Below are 23,106 nucleotides of genomic sequence, written 5' to 3'. Positions count from 1 at the left end.
TCGTATCCGCGCGGGTTGGCATCCTGGTTGTTTTTGCACGGGTTGCCAAACCGTGGCCGCTGGTCCACCAATGTGAAAAATCGTAATGATGCCGACGTTAACGGGCGGCGAGTGCCCAGCTGTGTAACGTTCCTCAAGCGAAGCGTCCCCGTGCGTCATGCCACGCGAGGGGAGATATCACCCCGGGAAGTTTCATGCAACAGACCGAACGTTCTCTAACGATGACCCCAACTGAGAAAAATGGACGGGCAACTAACCCAAGCCCGGACTTAACAAAATCCAAAAATCCTCACCTTCAATCTAGCCTCAACAATAACTTTAGATTTAAAGCTTTCGTGACTGCAGGGATTCATATTCTTGGTTCTTTTGGTAAAGTCACGTAAAAGGGAAATAATAAAATAATAAAAATTTTACAATAAAATTCTCACGACGCTTCGATTGCAACACAAGCAATCATCATCAGGTGTGAAAACCACAGCAAGAAATTTGAAAAAAAGTGGCGTTTTTATTTTAGATTGTGCTTAAGAGTATTGACATCAATACTCTCGTGAAATAATTAACAAACGATTATTATCCTTGCAGCAATTAGTCATGAAGAGTGGAAGGTATGGCACACTCATTTGCAGAATGATGTCAAAGTCACCCGGAATGTGCCCCCCCCCCATCTCATCAAATCTCAGAAGCCGAGAAGTGGTGAGCCTGGCTTGTGCTTGGGTGGGGGGTTACCATCGTGCGTAACAGATGTTATAGGCTGCTGTGGGACTAAGTAGTCAGCAGAGGGTAGTGCGAAAAAATCCATCGTTGTACTGTGCTTTGCTCCAATGTCTATGCTCGCAACCTTCACGAACCCACACTGACCAGCCCGGTAAAAAAGTACGATTGCGTAATCCCCATGACCCACACAGCATGGCAAGGTGCTCATCCAGCAGTGGATTAGCACAGGGGCTGTGCATGTGTCCACTGCGTCACATCGCCCCTAAAGTCCCATCAGAACCGTTCTGTGAGAAATAAGAAGGACTTGCCTTATGGATAGATTGGTCCCCACCATCAGAACGTGGAATTTCCAGAGCTGGGTTTCAGGCCAGAAGATTTCACAAAGATCCGCACGCGTACAGTTTCCCGACGCCGCGGAGAGCATGGCTCTGTTGCCGAGTGTTGCCGTACGTTGCCGTGCGTTGCCGGCCCTGCGGCGGCCCCTTACCGTTGGCGCACTCGTACTCGTCGCAGCAGCTCTCCACGCTGCCGTTGCCGTGGGCGACGAGTCGCAGCACCATCCCGGCGTCGCACGTCGGCTTCTCGCACAGCACGGGACACTCACACCTAGAAGAGGCACGTGGGGGGGCGGGGGGGCAAGCGGGGGGTGGGGGGGGCGTCACGGCACAGCAGGGTCAACACCGTACAGTGACATGCGCGCCCGGGAACAGGGCCGCCGAGCCAACGGTGGCCTGGGTGGCTCACGAGTCGCGGAACCCGGAGATTGGGTTCCAGGTTTCAGCCACCAAAAATGGGTCGTCGAATCCTTTATTTAACCAGGGGAGATGACGTCAAGCCACGTGAGAAACACGAAACACTACAGCCTCTTTTGTAACAGGTTACGTGAAAGACATCAGCCCATTTCGCCGATCACCGGTATGTAAAATCCACTCAATCCGAAAGCCTAGCGTAGGCCCGAGCTCGTTCATTCTCGGGAGCCGAGAGACGGGCAGCGGCGCGGAACTCACCGCGCGGGAAGCAGGCAGCAGCCGTCGTGGCTCTCGGTGCCCAACGCCACGAAGCTGCCGGGGGGACACGTCACCTCGGGCACCGAGGGGCAATCCTCAGGGATGCAAGTCTTCCCTCGCGCTGCAGAGACAAAGATCCCCCCATGTAGCCGACACGGACTGTTGGGGGCGAGGGCCCACGTGAGGCGGTGCTGTGGCCAACACCGCCACCCCCCAGGGCCGCCCTTTTCTCTTCCAGTGCCGATGTTTAAACACCGCGCCCCGGATGCTCTCTTTTTTTTGTTAAGGCCGAGTCAAGTTTATTTTTGTTTAAGCAGTTGAGAACTCAAGAGCCCAGAATAGTTTGTGTTTGCTTGCGTGACTGGGGGTCATTAAAATGACAAGAGCAATAACGTACAAAAAAAGTATGGCAATGAAGCGAAGAGAAATCAGAGCAAAAACAATTTGAGAGATCACTCGCCGTGGTTGGGAATTCAATTCTGATCGCTAGGTTCACAGCGCAGCGCGCTAATCACTGTGTCACTGCTCCACCTTCGTGCCATGCGCACGCCAAACACACACACAGCCGTGTGGGTAATTCCAAGTGTGACAGCCGCTAGATTCGACCTCTCGGCGTGGCAGTTGAAACAATGGGGAAAGTTTCTCAAATCCCCGTCAAGCAACGCAAAGGGGCTCACCGCACACAGTCGATCGGCAGGTTCGCATGCAGTGGGGTAAAGTGTGGGTAAATGCCACGTCTTCCGAGACATCTGGCCGGCGCTGAATAGAGGGCCAAAATACCCCCTGGTGGGAAGGAGGTGGGGGGGGTCTCTGTTGCTCCCTTTACTGGAGGCCCTTCTGCCAGCAGTGGCGGGAGCGAGACACTGCAGGGCTGCGCCTTTGCCATTTCACCTTTGACCCAGCGATGAGTAAACACAGTTGTGCGGGACGCCGCGCGTGGGCGTGTGTTTTATGCGCGAGCTTGCGTCCGCGCGAGCCGTTCTCTGAGAGCCATGTGGGGTCCTGACGGGTGCTGGTGTGGGGTGGGGGGTGGTGGTTATGAGGGTGGGGGCCGGCTAGGAGGGGTGGGGTGTAGGATGAAGTGCACCTCCTCAATCTATTAAAATCCATCCCCCCGATTAGCGGCGGCCATGAATGTGAAACGGGAATCAACATGCGCATGTCGAGAGCGCGCTGCTTGCTCTGTGGGAGAGGATGAAATTAGACAAGGAATCTTTGTGCGGTGTTTTTTTGGCTTTTCCTGCCACAGTCCGGCATTGGCAGTTTTGAAAGGGTGGCCTCTGTTTATCCCTGGCTGCCAAGAAACCCATCGTATACACATTGGCGCTTGATCTCATTTTCTACAACTGCCCAAAACATTTTAAGTACTGGATGTAAAAAAAAAGGACTGAGGAGGTCTCTGTGTTTCTTTCGTACACTCCGGGTTGCGCTCCTTCACATCGTTTAACCTCCTAAAATAACAATGCGACAGCTCCGTCACGTGATCGCAACAAAGCATGGAGGACTTTCAATCAGCATAGGACAACCTCCCACTCAGAAACAAACTCAACGACGTGCGTCAATAACACTTGTGCGGGCTTAAAACAAAGACAGATATGTAGTAATTGGTGAAGTTTCAGACAACGTGCTGACCACGAAGGGGATTGAGTGGAGCCTCACCAGAGTGAAGGGGTCCAACGGGGGGGGGTGGGGGGGGATGAGTGATGAGTGCGTTGGGAGCAGGATTGACAATTGTCGCGCGAGTCCCCATGGGTCAGTGTCCCCGCGGTGCGTAAACGAACGTCCGTGACAGCCAATCACCTTTGGGCACTTGTCGCGACCACTGGGCTTCATTTGCGTACGTTTATCAAGGACTTGTCATTGCGTAGAGGTGGAGCGTGGAGATGGAGGGGGTCGCGAGCGGACAACGCGCTACGTCGAACTACTCCCCAAGATTTCCCCCCCACCCCACGCAGCCAGAGCGACCACCAAAAGCCAAAATGTGATACGATGGCCCGATCACCCGCAGAGAGATCGGCACCCATGGCCGGGTACAACATCCCGGCGGGAACCGCCGCGCCGCAGCCCCGCCGCTCCCGACTCACCGTCGGACCGAGGAGCGCAGACGTGGAGGTCGCAGCAGCGGCCGGGCGTGCGCTGGGCCTCGGCTACGAGCACTCGCACGCCTCCGCGGGGGCAGTCGGGCAGCGTGCAGCGGGCCGGGTCGCACTCGCAGCGCGAGGGCAGCGCGCAGCACTCGCCGAGCGGGACGTGGCCCAGACGCAGCACCGAGTCGATGGGGCACACGGGCGGTGGCGGCTGGTCCTCGCACACCACGTCCAGGCAGTCGGGCGGAACCTCTGCGCGAGCGCGGGGAGGGATGGAGAGAGAGGGGCGGACGCTCAGGCGGTGCCGCCGGGGTCGCTGTCGCCTCCCGGGAATCTCGGCAACATCGCGGGCCAATATACCGCCTTGATATCATCACCACCGTTATTTGCTGAGCATTATCGTGATCGTTGTTATTTACTATGAATCAGCTTAATACGACTCTCATCATAAACTCCTTACATCATCATCTTTATATCATTATCATCATCAGTTACTTTGCAAAATCATTATCATCACCTCCTTAAATCATCTTAATATCATCATCAGTTACTAGTTACCAAGCATCAACTTACTATCAATATCATCATATTGTAAGCGTCTTTAACAGCCATGATTACTCCACTGCTGGATGAAGCCAAACAGTAGCCGCTTGCGCATCACCGAGCGGGTTTCACTCTGAAAGAGGCGAAGCCATCACGGGCACAGGAAGAAACATATACCGCTGTGCTGCTGTCTGTGGGCGTCGGGAAACACGAGAGACCAGAATAAAGTGCGATCAGAATGGTGGTGGGATGGGTGGCTGGTGGTGGTGGTTTCGTGGAGTAATCGCTGTGTTGACATTTGGAGCCCTTTTGGCTGCATCAGCTGGACGTGACGTCCCGTGCCAGTGAAGGGCCCCCCACAACACGACACCACACGACTACTTCTGGAATCACTCGACCCGGAGGTTGTTATATTTTTTTGCTCCCAAATTACAAAGTGACATCTGAACCGGACCCGCGCCGACCAGTGCGGTGAAGTACGGTCAAGCAAGCCCCATTAACCGACATGGTGCGTGGCACAGGCAAAGTGCAATCGTGTCATAAAATATGGTATGACTTGTGAGATATTAACGCAAGTAAATTTGTAAGTAATATGCATGTCCCTAACGGGAAGATTCTCGAAACATGCCCCACAGAACCTCCTGCTACTGTCAATGTCATGTGATGAATGGCCTTCTGCAAACAAAGCGTGTCTGGAAAAAACGCAAAGTAAAATCGATAAAAAAAACATGAGACGCAACACCCAGGGAGACCTGGGTATTTTTGAAAAGTGACATTTTTGGTTCTATTAATTAAGTCGCGGGCCATCAGACGACGGAGCGATTGGCAAGCGAACGTGGCAGAGGGTGATGCAGCAGCGTTTACAATATGCCGCGAGGGCCGAAACGGGAGGCTCAGGTGCGGAGTCCAAAGGTGAGCCCTGTCCCAGGGGAGTGACCTCACGACCCGGGGAGTTCCGCGTGTCAGCATCAACAACAATAGCAACAACAATGGCAACGACAACAATGGCAACAACAGTAGCAACAATAACAAGTTGCAAGCCCACCAAGTCAGCACACGCGGGACTTAATTTCTCACTGAGCTGTATTTGTGGGTCAGTGGTAGACTGGAGTAGGTGGTGCATAGCTAGAGATATACTGGATGTGGTGGGCAGCAGACGAGAATTGGCGCTCTGGCGATTTCCCCTTCGCCGAGTGAGCAGAAATCTCGCGACCAAATTGAAAGGAATTGAGCATAGGGTTGTCTTCAACCAGCAGTGGACAGAACGTGGCCCGTGATGATTATGGCATTGGTTGTTCTCAACATAAGGCAGCTGAAATGATGCAATGTGTTTACTGAATGGAGCGTAGGAGGGGGGCTAAGCTCCACCAACTGGGCCAACCGCGATCCCACATCAGACCACACTCACCTGGCCTAATCACTCACCTGGGGTGACTGCATTCACCTGGGAAACCACTCATCCCGGCGAACAACACCCAAACAAGCTAACCGCAACTTTAAGGGTGTGGCCAGAGTGAGACGTTGTGACAGCAAAACTAATCACGTTACAACAATAATAATTTACAGAGCCTTGTCAAAGGCCTCCTCAATGCCATTTCAGTCCCGGGTGTTGTTTGGCTGGTCAGTGCGGTGGTTAGGTGGGTCGGCCAGGCCCAAGTCAGATATCAACTCGGGTTACAAGGTTCATGGCGCAGTGCCACCCTAACCATGACCAACACGCGCACAACAAGCTTAACTCGCATGGAACGCTCGAACAGAACCGACCATGCAGCTGCTGCGGCCTGGACAATTCCTGGCAAATTTTAGCGCGCGGGATTTCGTAAACCATTTTCAGAAAGCTACCTCCGTAAACCTACTGCTGTGAATCGGCACTTAGCGAGGTGTGGACTCGCGCCGTTGCGACATCCCCTGGGCGTTCTCCCACCGCCGACGCCTGCGAGCCACTCACAGTAGTGGACCGTGGCCGCGTCTCCCGGGGCTTTCAGGCGCAGCCACAGCCCGGCCCCCACATCTGCAATCGCACGGCGAGTCGGAGCTCGTGACGAGGACGCCCGGCACGGAATGCACGCGATGGAGGGAAACAGCCGTGCTAAGAAACGGAACTCAGCTATTTTTTTTTATTACTACAGAGTGTCCCACATTCGTCTCTACACAGGCACGTCCCGCTCATGGTGGCCTTTCTTGCGTGGCAATAAAACAATAAATCGATGCACGTCTGCAAACCTACGCGAGCTGATGTCAGAAATTCCTTTCACCCCCGGCCTCCGGACTTGGCTTTGGGAGGGCCTTGTAAACATTGGGAAGTTTGGCCGATTCCACGGACGAGATTTCGGCATCGTGTCGTGGTGAACCCTGGAGAAATCCCCTCATGCGTACAAGGCTGGATCCTGTACCGTCATCGATTGGTCACCCAGCGGTCCATCGCAACTGACGCGTACCCTGACGGCACCGGCGGACGACTGCCGGGTGCAAGGAACACCGCTAGCGAGGAACCGGCCATGCTGAGCGACGAGGGGGCGATGGCGTGACGGCGCCAGCGCTCTCCGACACGCGGGACGCGGCCGGTTAGGACTTTAAACGGTCGCCAACCGCAGCCGCCAGGCTTTTAAAAGTACAAATTCAAAATAGATCGGGAAACACGACCTACGAATGCGTCCAGCTGGGCGCAGCGAAGGACACACCGCGGCGCGTCGATGCGCTCTCCGTAGCGGCTGTGTTTACGCGACGGGAGGTTCCATTGGCGTCACCGCCATGAGCGCTGCGCTCCCACGCTGCCAGGCAAGTCGCCGAGTGCCCTGCCATGACCCCGCGTCTCAACAGAAATGTCACGGTCGCCGGTTCGCGGCTTCCATCGAGAATCGGTTCAATGTTTGGCCTCCCGCGGTGCCGTACTGACGAGCTCGTGTTTTTTGCTGTCTCGTCCGCGAGCTGTTGCTGACGGAGGACAACGATCACCGAGGACAATCGCCGGTGGGGCCCGAGCAGCTCGTCGGGATCGATGTTCGTCCGACGGAGGGGCGACATTCCACGGAGCAGAAGTCGCTCTTGCCGAGCCGCTGCGGTTCTTGTCTCCGGCGCCGACATCAGCCAAATCAAGAAGCTCAAGAAATGTTGAAGGCAAGAAGGAGAGCCCAGGAAAAGCGCATGCTGACGTCCATCGCTGAGAGATCTCTGTCTACGCTCGTTTTCATCCGAATCCTTCTGCTTGAACGTACCCGCGGGACGTCACGCCGCGCTCAAGGTAACTCTTTGCTTGACCAAACGAAGGCAGTAAAACCCGGGGCACAACATTCACGAGGGGGCGGCCCCAAGCCTCCCGAGGCCACTGCGCTCCGACCAATGTGGAACTCGCCCGCTGCAGGGGCCGCATTGACCGCGGCGTCGAGAGGGGGAACTCGCCAGTAACGAGTGGCACACCCGACTCTGCCGATGGGACCCGGAAGGTCGAAACCAATCCAGAGGTTGGCATTGCATTTCAGCGTGGGCACCTACAAGTCTTGTAAGGCCAATGCACTTGATTGACACGTCTTACCGGGATAGTCCCTTGAAACGGGAGCAACCCGTTTGCAAGAGCGTTTAGGGTAAGGCTGAAGGAAAAGAAAGCCGCTTGCACGTGGAAGACGCAGCAGAGAAGTCGGTTTTACTCACGACATTTGATTCCCCACAATGTTCCGTAGCAGCACACCACCCGACGAGCTGAAGACTCCCCGCAATCCGAGAGGTTCCCCCCAAAGCCCCCCCCCCCCACCGCCCCCCACATCGCCTCCCCCCCTCCCTTCCTCCTCAACTCCTCCAACTCCCCCAACCCCAGGCCACAAATTAGAAGCGAGCAAGTTCTAAATAGCCAGAGGGCAGGGTGGCGGGCGGTGCTGGGTGGGGGTGGGTGGGGAGCCGGGGGGGGTGGGGTGAGACGTGGGGGCGGTGGGGGCTAAGGTGGAGGGGGTGAGTGTCGGGGTGAGTGCTGGGGCGAGACTCGGGGTGCGAGCAAGAACGGGGTCCAAACCCACGACCACAGGCATTTCTACCGTTGCCTCCGCCACTTAAAACAAACAGTTGGACGAGACATTTTTTTTCGTGTCGCTGGTATGTTAGACACAACAACGCCCTCCTCCCTCCACTCCCCCAGAAATGCAAACACGCACGCACACGCGCGCCCCGCCCGGCACCTCCCCATCCAAAGGTTCCTCCCCCAAGCCCCGTGTAGCCTCAACAGACTGTTGGGGCAAGTGCTGTGAGCGAGCAGCAGCACCTTATGAAGGCCAACGGGGTGGGTGGGTGGCCAGCACCACGCCCGACCGCCTTTGTCTCCCAAGTGGTGACGGTTACACACCGCACCAGGCGCATTACTGGACATCTGTGGAAAGGAAGTTTATAGCTCATCGGACTCCTCCGGTGTGAGATTCTGATCCTGACTAATTTGAGGCTGAGTCGACCTAGGGGAGGCCCAGGACCGGTTCAGATAATCGTCACCGGAGTTGGCCCTGAGTGAGAGCCGAACCCGGGTGGCCGGGCTTCGTAACGCAGCGAAATAACCGCTGCGCCACCGCTCCGCGTATCTACACACGTACACACCTACACACACACGTACACACAGACACACGTGCACACAGACACACGTACACACGCACCACCCTGCTGCCCACTCCCAACAACACCCCCCACCCGCCCCACACGCGGACGCACGCGCTGGCCTGCCCGCTGCCCGCTTGTTTTTCCCGTTTCCCGTGAGCGTGCGAACGAAGGAACGGCGATGATGATGATGCGGTGGTGGCGTGTAGCGGTCGGTCGCCTCGTCTGGCCTCGCGGATTCCTCCAGCGGACGTGTTTATTCATCGCATTGGCGTCGTCCTTTCCCCCCCCGCTTCGCTCGCTCGGGCAACGCTCCTCTCATCTGCGCGAGTTCCAGACATTCCTTTCTGCCACTCGGCCGAACACACCCTGCTCGCTCGCTCGCCCTCGCTCGCCCTCTCGCCCACAATGCTGCACTTGAGGCCCATAGATACGCGGCACGGATAGAGTAATTACACAGCTCCCGTGAGCCCCCCCCCCTCCATCAATCCCCCCCTCTATCCCCAGCGAATCGACAAACACGCGGGGCTCACGGCCGTGAGGACCTCGTGGAAACTTTTCCCAAAAACCACGGGGGCACCAAGCTCCGCGCACGACCGCGGCAACCCGCGCCCCACTGAGCACGCGCCCGACCCTCGCTCGTGTTCGACTCCACTGCTGGACGAGGACCCCCCCTCCCCTCTCACCCCCCCCCCCCCCCGTGGCGTGGCTATTTGACGGCACCAGGCTGGCGAAGGAGCGTAGACACAGAAGTAGGGTGCGAGACATTTTTGTTTAAGAAATTCTGAAATCTTCTCCGCTACCCGTCGCGTAACGGCGACGCCGCGCTAATGCCGACCTGCGGCGCGCGTGGCGTGCCGGTCACGCACCCGAGGACTTTGCGGGCTCAACCCCGAGCTGAGCGTTCCAAGCGGTGATGGAGATCGGGCGCAGTCAGAGTCGTTGGTCAAATGCCTCCGCTCCAAGTCAAGCGGGTATCCTGCTCTCACGAGCCATGGAGTTACAGTCCTGCAACTAGCAAGCGGTGGAAATTCCGCATTCCCATGGAGGTGAGGAGGGGGGGAGTTTGGGCGGGTGGAGAGGAGGAGGAGGGGGGGGGGTCTATCAACAGGGCCACGATACTTTTGTACAAAAAGTAACTTTGGTGCAACACGGGCATTTCCTATCCTCTCTTGAAATGGCGCGTCTGCCTGCTGCACGCCGTCGCGTGCGCTCACGGAGCGCCACGAGGGCACCGTGGACGATTCCTCAGACACCCCGGAGCAGATGTTTCCTCTCCTGCGCTGTCACGGCTTAAACCGGTGACCTTAACCAAACTTCCAACAGAAACTTTCGCTCTGACTAATCGACCTGAAAACGGCGATCAAGGAAACAGCCGCCTGCTACCGCCTTCTCTTCCGAGCTTTTGACTCCCCACGTTCCTCAATTCCCAGACGGGCGTTGCGATAGCATGGAAAGTACCAACAACTCCCACACCGCCGAAGGGTAAGGACACTCAATCCCACGGTTACAAATGTTTATTCTGAAAATCCATGACTTCCGTATTCGTGGAAATGACAAGCGAGAAGCAGCCCCCCTTGTGACCAACTACCGACGCCCTGCCCATGACTAGGGTTTAACATAATAATCGAGTTTATAACATCATAGAGTTTATTGATCAATCGTGAACCCATCCCCCAGTCACCTTCTACGAACGACCACTGTCGGCAGACTTTATGCGTGCCGCAGCGCAGTAAAAATTCCACCCCCACCTTATATAACCTGCTGCGGGTTCGCACTTCAAGCACGCAACACACGTAACACGCATGTAACACGCATGTAACACGCGCGCCAGGCTCCAGTGTAAGCGTGCACATCGAGTGTTAAACGCACCCCCCCCCCCCCCCCCAATAAAACTCTGACGTTGTTTTCAGGATGGAACGTGCGCTGGGCTGGTTGGCACGTCACGTTTGCTTGTTCAGGAAACTGCCAGCATGCGGTGCGAAACGTCGGGCATCAAAACGCGTAGCAACCCGAAACCACACCGTAGAGCCCAACCCTCTGCAACGCACACGGTAGTCACAACAACAACAACTACAACAACTACAACAACAACTCGGGGCAGCCCCGGGGCAGCCCGCCTGAGCTGCGGAATTGACAGGGGGACCGTGACGGCATCTCCTGCCTCGGCCATCGCTGGATTTTGTTCCAACACGTGGCCTCAAGTAACCCCGGGTGGAGACAATGGCCGTGGAAAAGCCCCACAACCCCCACCCCAAACCTCCGCATATCGGCATCCTCGGCATATTTCGTGGAATCTATGGACACTAAAGCTCTCCGCCGTGTTTTGTTATTTGTCGGTTACTTCATCATGAAAAGAGACGAGGCTCCTTTCCGGTTGTTTACCTTCAAAGTGAGGGGCCAAGGTCCCCGCCTGACACGCACACGCACCCGCACCCACACACGCAATGCCTTCCTGTTTGTCTGGACAGGATCTGCGGTGTCCGGATTTCTCGGCCTCTTTGGCGACAAGCCGCTGCGGTTTCGAGCGCGGCTCTCTGCCCGACGAGCGCCCTCCGGAGAGGAGCGACGCTCGTTGTTTTTTTCTTCGTGTTGCGCCAGCGAGCCGGCTCGACGCACGCGCGCACACCCACGCGCGCACACCCACGAACGCACCCACGACGCGCCACCGCAGACGAGCCCACCAGACCCCGCGCGTCGGACCGAGCCACCTCGTCCACGCGGCCCGTCGAGCCGCAGAGCGCGCGCACCGCCAGGGAGGCGCCGCTCGAGGCTTTAAGAAAACCAACGCGGTGCCAAACTGTGATGTCATTAAAAGAATTACGAAAAAAAAAGCATTCGCTTGCCAAACTTTATAACAATTATTTACGTCCCCCTTTTTTTTTTGACAGGGAGGTCTTGGAAACGAAAATTCCATCCGTCGAGGTGCAGAGCGGATTGATCGCCGCCGCGATTTTCTCTTTTATGAACAATTCTTCGTGAGCTCCCCGCACGCGCCCGCTTCTCTCTCCAAACGACGCAGGTCCTTACGCGCGATAACAAAACCTTCGCGCGGCCTGCGCGAAGGTTTTGTTATTGCGGTGAGGGCGCGCCGAGCCGAGGAAGTGCGGTGGCGAGGAGAGGCGACGCGAGGACAAGTCACGTCCCGCACACTGGCGGCGCTCCCGAGCACACGACCGCCGGCAGAATCCAGCCCCGGGACTCTCGCTCCGAGCGAGCGAGCGAGCCTGCACGGGTTTAACTCTTTGGCGGCTACCGAATTGAACCGGCACATCACTGCCGCGACCGCCATGCGCTGGAAGCGAGCAGCTTAGCACTAATGTGCAGTGGCTTGCGCACGCTCACTTTACAGCTTACTGCGAGGCGGGGATTACGAGGCGAAAAACAACCCCGGCGTGTTCGTCAATTTGTCGCACGGATTTTCGTTTTCTGCGTTCGGATTCTTTGCGGGGTTTGTTGCATGCAATCTCACTGCGACACGAGACAGGTACTCGCGTTTTCCGAAGATTCTGCAAAGAACGAGTCGTGCTTATCATGGCACGGTGACCGGCACGGCTCAAACCGAGTGTGCTTGGTGCTTGGAAATGCGTCTTGCAGGGCAGGAAAATGCCACAAGGACTCTTTATGGTCATCACGAGGGCTGCTTGAAATGGCTTAAGCGTAGTATTTGGAGTTGCTACGCGCGGCATTTTTTCACGGTTAATAAATATAGACCATTCCTTTCCTGTTTGTTGGTCTTGGAGGCGCGCAGAAGCATTCTTGCAGAGGGACCTTGACGACTGCAATCGCAAGCAGGGCTCCCAGACGCCAGCCCTAGCTGACTCGAACCAGAGCCAAAAAACCCGAGCCTGAGATAGGTCGGGCCCCTTTAAGCGTGATGGAACCGCCTCTTCCGACACATCGGATCCATGTGGAAGAGTAGACCAAGGACCCTCTAGAGCTCCCCTCCAGTGGATGCCCTTCCGCTAGCAGTGGCACGGGCAAGCAATTGCGGGGGCTGCGCCTTCACCCGAAGGCTTGAAATGCACGAGCTTGCGGTGACGGCACTTCGCTCGTCTCACGGCACACCCCGGATCTGTGCGACGCGCCGTCGTCACCGGCGGCGCCGATAACGTCTCCCCGATGTGCCGCCAGCCGTGCCGAATCCGTGCTGTGCTCCCGCCAGCCCGCCCTGCGAGCCACGGTTCGGTCACCGGGCCTACGCGTGGGCAGACTCCGGCATGCAGCGCTGCCAAAAGCAATTGCCAGCGACGTGAAATGAGCAAAATGCGAGTTTTCTGTCTCACTTACAGACCCTTATATGGCCAAGAGGAATACTTGAGCAGTGTGTTCAGGCAGGAAATAGTGAAGTCACATTGGAACATGTTGCCCGAAATGTTATTTTTCAGTTCCGTTCACATCTGAGAACCCACGCAACACGCATTGCTTTTTTTGGTTTGGGTGGCCGTGATTATTGCACCACCGCCCGCCCTCCACCTCCTCCTCCTAAAAAAAAAGGGGACCTTTGCTTAAAAGCGAATCCATACATTCATCTTTGGCTTTGCGGCTCCCAAAGGACAGCCGCTAACAAAAGCGCCATTATTGCAGCGCGACAAAAACGGCGCCGACCGCTCATCACCTCCCGCACAGCGGCAGTGGCGACGCTCTACACCCCCCTGCCCCCCCTCTCCCCGAGCTACCGGTTGCTTCGCGAGTCCAGGAGGCTCCGCTCTGTTTCCGCAAAACTCTTGCAATGTCCAGGGAGTCCGTGAGTTTGGCTCGTGCCGAACGTGTTTGTCGGGACTTCGCGAACCTGAATCAGGGCGCCTGCCGCCGCCGTCGTCGCCGCGCTCATCTTCGCTCGGTGGCCATCGCCACCGATTCTGCGCCAAAATCCCGATCGCGGATGCAATCTGAGATCCGATACCAGGAGTGCCATTTCCCTAGGCCCGGTATGGTGCATGTGTACGTGTACGTGTATAAACTCGGCCTCAAATGGGTACCTGGTGTCGTGGTATAAACATCGCCACTCGGGTGACAAAGGCGGCCGGGCGTGGAGATGGTCACCCACCGCCTCGTGTGCCGTGACGACCTTCATTAGGTGTTCGCCAACAGAACTTTCTCCTACAGTCCGCGAGGACTATATAGGGGAACTTTGTGTCTATTGCGCGTATGCCTGCATGCATGCAAGCGCATGTGTGCGTGCGCGCGTATGTGTGTGTGTACGCGTGTGTGCGTGCATAATCTGCAGGGACTCTGCTTCCAATGCGGTCCAAGGGATGGCCGCAGCCCACATCAAACCCCGCCGCAACAAAAACACCGCGTGGACCGCGTGCAGGCCAAGACACTGAACCGGCGGAACGGCTGCCATTGTTGCCACGGCTACGGGACCGGGAGGGGGGGGTGGTGAAAAAACGTCACCAAAACAAAAGCCCGGGGAAGCTCAACCGCATTGACCTTTGCGCGGACGGGGTCACCCGCCTGCCCCCCATCCCTTATCTGCAGGTCGTGCTGCAATACGGCCTCCGCCAAATGGGGATTTTTAGCCTCGCCTCCGTCACTCGAGCGCGATAGTGCCGGGGTCAAAGGTGACGCAGCCACCACGTGAGCCCCGATTGACGTTTAATTGTTAATCAAGTGCGGCACTGTGTCCACAAAAGCCGGAAGCTTTCCACCAATGGGAGATAGAGGATGTGCCGTGGCCGGGTTTCCTCCCCAACAAAAAGCGTTGCTCCAATGCACTCTCTTTGGTTATGTTTGGGGGGTGCAAGCCCACAGAATGTAATGACCCTCTGGCAGACGCCGCAAGGCGTGGAGCGGCTGAGCGAGTGGTTAACAAGCTGCGCGACGAACCCGACGATCCGAGTTCGATTCTCGGCGGCGAGCGACATATGAACTGCTCCTGGGCCACCCCCCGCACCACCCCCCTCCCCCCTTACGCCAACCAGAATCGAGGAGAGAAATCCCACGGCCTAAACGGCGTATGGTGGCCTTCATCCAGCAGTGGATTGATCAGTATCGATGAAGCTTTGAACACCGAGAACGGCCGAGAATGTGCTGGGGGGCACAGAGGACAAAGACAAAATCCCCCATATAGCCTTAACAAACTGTAGGGGCAAGTGCTGTTCATGAGTAGCGCCTATGAAGGCCGGCACGGCGCGCGATAGGTCGGGTGGCCAACACCACACCCGGCCGCCTTTGTCTCCCCTAGTGGCGATGTCTACACACCGCACCAGGTACTCAATCGAGGCTGAGTCGACCTAGGGGAGGCCCAGGACGGGTTCAAATAAACGTCATTGGCGTTGACCGTGAGCGGGAATCGAACCCGGGTCGCCGGGATCGCGTTTGCGTCATGCACGCGTCTGCCCAACCGCCTCGCATGGCGAGACGTCGTTGGCAGTGCCAGGCTAACAGACGTCCTTCAGTCCCCTGCGCCGTGCGTATATAATTACATATATTGCATATCCGTGCCCGGTGCCCTTTTAGCTCCTGTGAAGCGTCGCATGGAAAACAGTGTCGCGTTACCCCCGCCGCAGTGTCGCGTGGCACGCCCGTAGCAAATTGGGCAAACGCCGAGCACAACATTGAAGCTTTACGTGCTTTCACCTCCCACCCCCACCCCCCGACACCCAACACCCTCCACCTGCGAGCCAAGTTGACGGAACCTTTGCCGCAGATCGGCAGCGCTTCTCGTGGCCGCTGGGAAGGTCCCAGGTATGCGCGACGGGGGTTCCTCCAGCGGGGGCGCTGGCGGCGGTGTCGCAAGAGTTCAAGGAGTGTGCCGCAGAGGTCGCAACCGGGTACCCGATACCCGTACCCTACCCGATACCCGGCTACCCGTACCCGGCCAGGTACGGGTACGGGTACCCATTTGCGACCCTGGTGCGGCCGGGTACGGGTACGGGTAAGGAATCAAAACGCGTTTGCGACCTCTGGTGTGCCGAGGCGCTTGCCTGCGAGCGCCTCGCGGCGTTCGAGCTTCGAGAGGAAGGAATCTTTGGGGGCGGCCGCGATGAGCTTGCTTTGCGGGGCCACCTTCGGCGGGTCTCGAGGATTATCGCCGCGGTGGTTCCAGGCACGGTGGCGTAGTCGTGGCGTGCGCGCATTCGATGCCCGTCCGTCTTGCGTTAAAGCATCCGCGCCTCTTAAGTGGCCTCCATGAAAGGTGTGGGGGTCAAACATCCCAGAGAGCAGGAGCCTCTTGGGGTTCGGCCAGGAGAGGGCAGTGCAGAGTGTCGCCCCCCTTCGTACCCGGGGGGGATGGGTTGGGGGGGTTTCTAGAGGATCTTTCTCGTGTACCTCCCCCACACGAAGCCAAACTCGCGCTTGCGGAGTTCGCCAAACGTCTCAAAGTGTAAGTAGCACCCGACTTAAAACGAGTCTTGAGACTCGAGGGGCAGAGGAGGAGGATGGGGGCTTTCTCCTGGGTACATGATTTGTCATGAGTTGGAAACAAGCCAACATTGGTCCATTGATAAAATAATTCCGAAACATTTTTTTCAGAGAACAACTTTTTGTCCAAAAAGCCATTGCCCTGAATTTCAAAAATAAATTCCTCTCTCTTTTCCCCTTGGCTAGAAAATCAAAAAGCCACTCCCCCCACCCCCCACCCCCCGTACTTTGGCGTGTCGTAATTTCTCCTTTAAAACACAGTCGATGTATTAAGACGGCGGCTTTCCGGCTAACACAGCGTCAGGGGTGGTGGAGGGGGGGGGTGTTTGAAAGTGCGCAATCGCAGGAGAGAGCGAGAGTGAACTCGAGGCTCCATTAATACCACAGGAATGCACCTCGGAGCGTCGGGTGACACTGTGCCCCTAATGGGAACGCGCGCACTTTTCACAACAAAAATGACGCCAATGATTTACCCCGAGAAAGCCTCGCCGGGCCCGAGGACTCTCTTCCAGGAGGGCTTCTGCTACGTTGGGATGTTTGGTCAATGCTGTTCATTAACGAGCGCGGCGCTTCGTGCAAGAGGAAAACGTGGAGCAATGACAACTCTCCGCTGCTGTGTCCGATGGGGGGCGTTGGGGGGGTGACTTTCGGCACTGCCATCTTCTGGCCACACGACGTAGCCCACGCCTACGACACCTGCCAAGCCCTGGTAGTGGTCACCCACCCATGTACTGAACAGGCTGAAAATCCCTGCTTAGCTTCCGAGATCCAACAGGACCGGGGAAATTATGGAAGATTTCTGGGCCACGGGCACAACTCTTACGTTCAGTCCACGAGTGTGCGCAGTCAATGGCACCGCGTGTGTTTGTGTCTGTGAAGTCATGGGGAGCGGTGGCGTAGCGGTTAGCGCGCCGCGCTACGAACACGGGTTCGATTCCCAGTGACGATTATCTGAACCGATTCTGGGCCTCCCCTAGGTCGACTCAGCCTCGTGCGACTTGTAAAAAATCGCCACTGGGTGAGACAAAGGCGGCCGGGCGTGGTGCTGGCCACCCACCCCCTCGTGTGCCGTGCCGGCCTTCATAGGCGCACGCAAACAGCCCTTTCCCCAACATTTCTGTTAAGGCTACGCGGGGGATCTTCGTCTTTGTAGTCATCCCGAGACTCGTTGGGCTCCCGTCTCCAGCCGCGCACCGAGCGCCAAAGGTGTCGTCGGCAGCGCTCTGCGCGAGACGTCGGCGCGACGGTCTCGAAGGCTCTCGCCGGGCACGCTTCGACTGGAGGCACACGCCGCCGACGACGACGAGGTCGACACCGTGACGATGCAACACGCCGGGGCTCCTTTCTCGCGTCACGTGCACCAAAGGACGCCGAGCTGGTGCACGCGAGATGCTGCTACTGCCGGGACTGGGTTTGACCTTAATTGGGGATCATATCTAAGCGGGTTTAGCCTGCCCAATGACCGGACGCGCTCGGGTTAGCGTTGAGATCGGGGTTCGGTGTGAGCTCAGGCTAGAGGGTGCGTTTAATTTAAAATAGCTCCCAATCCTTTGTCGATCGACTGCTGGGCAAATGCCGTTGTTGGCCATGGGGGCCGTTTGACCATATTTCACCACACTGGTCAGTGCAGGTTGATGTTACTCGCCACTGATGGTAGCCGGGCATCGAACTTGGGTGACGAGGCTCAAAGCCCAGTGCGTAAATCACTCCAGAGTTTGTTTTAGGATACCCGGTTAAAACACAACCCCCCACCCCGTGACTCCCACGCAGATGTGATGGTCGGGGATTACACGCGCAGAGCTAAAAACAAAGAGAGGAACGGGGAATAATTGGGGGGGGGGGGGGGACACACAGACAGCAACTGTGGCTGTTGAGGAGGGCACGCGGAGTTGGGACGCATCGGTGAGCAGGGACGATGGGCGATGGACGAACCCGGTGACGGAGTGGGAGGCAAATGGAAAGGAGAGAACGCGCCCGAGGGGACGGCAGGGGCGAGCTGGAATGTGCAACCCCATCAGGGATGGCGATGACGTGGGGAGTCCTTCATCCAGCAGTGGATAGATAATGGATGCTGCTGATGATGATGGAAGGGAGACCATCGAGAAGATCATGACTCGCGATGATGATTGTGGTGGTTGACTTGGGGATGTTACGCATCCAGTGATGGAGTGAATGAGGAAGTATGGTCAAGGTTAACACGACGACTCAGCGATGATGGTAATGATGACCAAGGTACACGAAGATCAGGGTGACAATGTGGACGTCTCCATGCAGCATTGGAGATGATGATGAAATACGGACAACCTAACAGTCCACCTTAGTCTTCTTGGTTCTTTCGGTAAAGTCACGTAGAATGGAAATAATAAAATAATAAAACATAGTAAAATAATTCTCACGACGTTTCAGCCACAACGCAAGCAGCCGTCCTCAGGTGAAGACCAGGTCTGTCGGGGAGACAGCGTCGGCTGCTTGCGTTGTGGCCGAATCGTCGTGAGAATTATTTTATAATGTTTTATTTTATTATTTTATTATTTCCATTCTACGTGACTTTACCGAAAGAACCAAGAAGATGAATCCCTGCAGTCACGAAAGCTTTAAATCGAAAAAGCCCACCTTAGCTCAAATCACTGCTGCTGATGACCACCACCACCACCACAGAGTGCCCGCCGACCCCCAATGCGCCCCAGCAGCCTCACAACGAGACAGCGAGCGAGCGAGCGAGAGAAATCCGTCACCGCTGTTGGGACTCACCCTCGCAGTGTCCCGGCGTCATGCTGAACCCGAGTCTTGCGGCGGGCGGCTGCGCGCACCGCAGGCCCCTGTCGCACGTGCCCAGCATGTCGTACATGCCGCCGCACGCCTCGCCCGCCTGCTTGGCGCATGCGTGGCAGCAGTGGCACACGTCAGGCACCGTGCCACCCGCGCAGCCACGCGGCGCCTCGCAGCGCGCGCGGTCGCAGAGGCACGAGAGGGCAGACGCCGAGGAGACGAGGAGGGCGCCGAGGATGAGGAGGATGAGGAGGGGACGACCGGGGCGAGCTCCGTGGCGAAGAGGAGCAGCCATGGCACGGACTCGTTCACTCGCTGCGGCTGGCGAGGCTGCTGCTGCTGCTCGTGTCGACCGACAACTCAGACTCCACTGCCTCTCGCCTCTAGTCCTTCGCGTTTCCTCCTGGATGACGCGCCGATGCTACCCACCGCTTGCAGTCCCACTCTTCGCTTCACCGCTCCTGCCTCCAGACACGAACACGGCGAACTAACTGCTACAGTAACTCGGCTCCCTTCCCCCCCTCTCTCTCTCTCTCCTCGTGGCTGACACTCGAGAAGACAACTCGCTTGCCACGCGTTCGCGCCCCCTATCACCACCCTCTGTGTGTGTGCAGGCAGATAAGACTCCCAGCGAATCTGCGCGTCTCTTGTGGGTTGGCCCCGCTCGCGTTGGATAATTCGAGATTTAGGTTTTTGTCGATCTCTCTCGGTTTACGCGTCTGTGTGTGTGTAAGGTCTAACACTACCTGCAGTGTGAGAGAAGTGTACGTACTCGCGGCTGTGTTAGGTAAGCGCACGCACGCACGCACACGCGTGTTTGTGTGCGTGCGAGGTGTTCTTGGGACTCCCCGCCCTGAGTGGCGCCCTAGACCGCACGCGGCTCGCTCGATGTTCTGAGCGAGATTCTCTCTCTCCACTAACTCTCTCTCCTCTCCCCCCCAACTCTCTGACTCTCCGAACAGTAACGACTACTAGTCCCCTCCAACTCAACGCTATGAATTATTCATACAGCTGGCTCGACTGCAACTTCCCACAAAAAAACAGATGTATCCTACCCTTCCTTACTTTCTTACACTTATCCCGCCATGCGCAGCAGAAAAACAACGAACGGCAACTTGTTTACGTCACACTGCTATTAGCAGCAGCAGCAGCAGCGACAACCACCTCCAACTCCACGTAACAGCAAAGGGAGTAGGAGACTCGCCCTGGCTGCGTACACGTGTACTGCTGTGTTTTATATATCGCCTCTCTCCCTCTCGCTACACACAAGTTTGGCTCAACGCTTCCCTTGCCCCGCTCTCTCTCTCTCTGCTTCCTCGAGTGCTGGCTCGGCTATGATGATGGAGACGCGGGCGGAGCAGGGCAACCGAGACGACACCGCCCTCCGCCTTCTCTCCTCCCTCCCCCCTTTCTGAGTCTCGCTCTCCGTGGGCAGTGCCGTACGGCTCCCTCCAACCCACGGTGCTTTGAGTCGCTCAGCGCTCTCTCCTCCCCTCCCTTCCCTCTCTCTCTCTCCACCCCACTCCCCGGCTCGGTCAGAGCTGTCAATCACAGTCGCGCCTCCCTCTCTCATCCCCTCCTCGCTCGCCCTCCTCCACCCGCCTCTCCTCCGTAAGAGTTCAGCAGCGGCGGCAGAGACAAAGACGCGCCCGGCGCGTAGCCTCTCACTGACTTTTGGCGACGAGTGAGCCTTACGGGCGGGGACCCCGGGGTCAACGAATAAACGGAGGTCAAAATCGTAATAAATGTATTTATTTTAGGCGACTCCGTCCCACCGCGCAGCATGAACGCAGCGACCCACCAGAAATCAATCCCTCTCGTTCTTCACCGAGCACCCGCCGTTGCCAAAATTGCCGCAGTCGTAAACAAAACTTTGAAACGTTAATTAGCGCATCGCGTGGAGCAGGGGGCTTATGGGACCCCCGTGGTCCTTCCGTAAGGGTCAAGTGCTGTTGGCCAGCACCCTATGAAGGTCAGCCACGCCCACGAGGAGCCTGGCCTGGCCAGCACCACGCCCGGCCGCCTTTGTATCCCCGCAATGCCGCCGCTTGCACACCGCCGGGGGTGCAGGGGTGCAAGCGCCACTTATGTGAGCCGTGGCCGGCAATGGAACCCAGGTGGGGATGCTGATCACCCTTGCGGCCCTGTGAGTCCATCTCTCACCCGGGATGATACAGTACACACACGCACGTGCGCTCTGGCGAGACATCGTGCTGCGAGCGAGCACCTACCTACCGGCCTCAATAGGTGCTCGCTAACAGCGATCACAGAGGGGGGGACAGTGCGGGAGGGGGGGGGATATAATGGGGCGGTGGCACGGCGATTCGCGCCCTGCCCGAGTTATCGGCTAACATTAGTGACTCGTGGTGTCTGAATCCGGCCCTGGGCCTCCTTCCCCTTCACCAACCCGCATGAACCAGCATGGTGAAGTATGGTCAAACAAGTTCGCATTAAACCGTCGTGACAGCAGTGTAGTGACTTTGGGGGGTGGTTGTGAGTTGGGGGGGGGCAGCCTCTGCGCTGTTCGCTGTTTGTTCGGTACCGACTTGCGTGTGGTGCCGAGGAGGGGATGTGAGCGTTGTCGCCATCGGATGGAGGGGAGGGTTTTCCGCATTCCTTCGCGGTGGAATGTGACCCCCACCACCTCCTCCTCCAGCAGCATCACCACCATCACCACGCCAACATCACTACCATCACCACGCCAACACAACTACCATCACCACGCCAACATCACCACCACCAACAACCACCACCAACCACCATCAACCACCACCACGCTCCTCACGTTGAATCATCGAGCAGAGTTCGGCGGGACACACTGACCCAGAGCCCTAGCCTGAGCAGAGACACGGAGACAGAGACACGGGAAACAGAGACACGGAGGCATGTACAGGGATATGGAAAGAGACAGAGAGAGACAGAGAGAGAGAGACACGTGAGGGTCAAACAGGTGCCACAGACACGGCGTGTACACACGTAGAAATAAACACAGAGACAGAGAATAGTCAGAAACACAAACACGCGGACAGACACCGACACACACACACAGAGACAGGCACACCTAGACACGAGACAAAGACCCCCCGTATAGCCTTAACAGACTGTAGGGGCAAGTGCTATTAGCGAGCACCTATAAAGGCCGGCACGGCACACGAGGGGGTGGGTGGACAACACCACACCCGGCCGCCTTCGTCTCCCCGATACAGACACCGAGAGAGCGTGAGCGAGTGCCACTGCCAGGAGGGTTTGCTGCTCCACTGGGAAACGTTGGCTGAGTCCATGTGGTGGTGGGCACCGCGTGCACCCCTCGGCTCGTCGCGAGACGGTGGCTGATTACTCGGCATGTGGGACGAGCGTGCATCATCAAGATGTGAAATCACGACCCAGCGAAGGGGGAGATTCTGCAACACGGCAAGGGCGAGAAATGGGGGACATACTGGGGGGTTGTGTTTCCACCTCCACCCCACCTCTCCCCTCGATGGACCAGAATAATAGCGCAGTCGCAGACAAGGAATTGAGCGCGTTTCGAGAGGGCGAACCCATCAAGGAGATGGAACGATGAAATAGAAATGTGTGCGCGGGCGCTGGTTGGGTTACTACACCGCAGGATCGTGACAGGTGACGGCGGCCTAGAGGAGGCCGTCATCCAGCAGTGGATTGACCGCGCAATTGCGCTGACGATGCTACAGAAGTTGGGACACTCGATGTAAACAAAAACAATTTTTGGAATGGAACTGTAAGAGCAGACAGATGTTGGTGGCCGGGTGTCGAATGTTCACCTGCTTCTGGGTCTGAAGTCAGGAAGGGAGTGATGGATGGCGCGGTGTGCGAACTTCAGAATCAGAATATTTATTTAGACTGGAGGAGGAATCCGATGAGCTATAAAGATTTTTATAACAACGTAACAACAACAAACAGTGCCACAACGTGATCGTCGTGAATAGTACAAGAAAGGTAAACAAATCACCCAAACGCATACAAATACAACACTCAACCATCCCCATCATAGCAGGCAAAGCCCACTGAGGTGCTGACTTATTTTTTCC

General features: G+C 57.0%; 1 protein-coding gene across 2 annotated transcripts in view; it reads right to left on the bottom strand.

Annotated features, from left to right (window-relative positions):
- LOC144728915 (cysteine-rich motor neuron 1 protein-like) overlaps nt 1-20,503 on the bottom strand; it is a 43,358-nt gene extending 22,855 nt beyond the window's left edge. For both annotated transcript variants that reach the window (XM_078608659.1, XM_078608661.1), the window contains exons 1-4: nt 19,043-20,503; nt 3,806-4,060; nt 1,722-1,842; nt 1,202-1,320 (exon numbers count right to left, since the gene is read on the bottom strand). In XM_078608659.1, the coding sequence (XP_078464785.1) occupies nt 1,202-1,320; nt 1,722-1,842; nt 3,806-4,060; nt 19,043-19,355 (808 nt within the window). In that variant the 5' untranslated portion in view covers nt 19,356-20,503. The remainder of the gene's footprint in view (nt 1-1,201; nt 1,321-1,721; nt 1,843-3,805; nt 4,061-19,042) is intronic.
- Nucleotides 20,504-23,106: the final 2,603 nt, after the last annotated feature.

The sequence above is a fragment of the Lampetra planeri genome, chromosome 30 (genome assembly GCF_965212315.1).
Source record: "Lampetra planeri chromosome 30, kcLamPlan1.2.h2, whole genome shotgun sequence".
Taxonomy (NCBI): domain Eukaryota; kingdom Metazoa; phylum Chordata; class Hyperoartia; order Petromyzontiformes; family Petromyzontidae; genus Lampetra; species Lampetra planeri.
The sequence above is the reverse complement of the archived record's forward strand: the minus strand, read 5'-3'. Positions and strand labels throughout refer to the sequence as shown.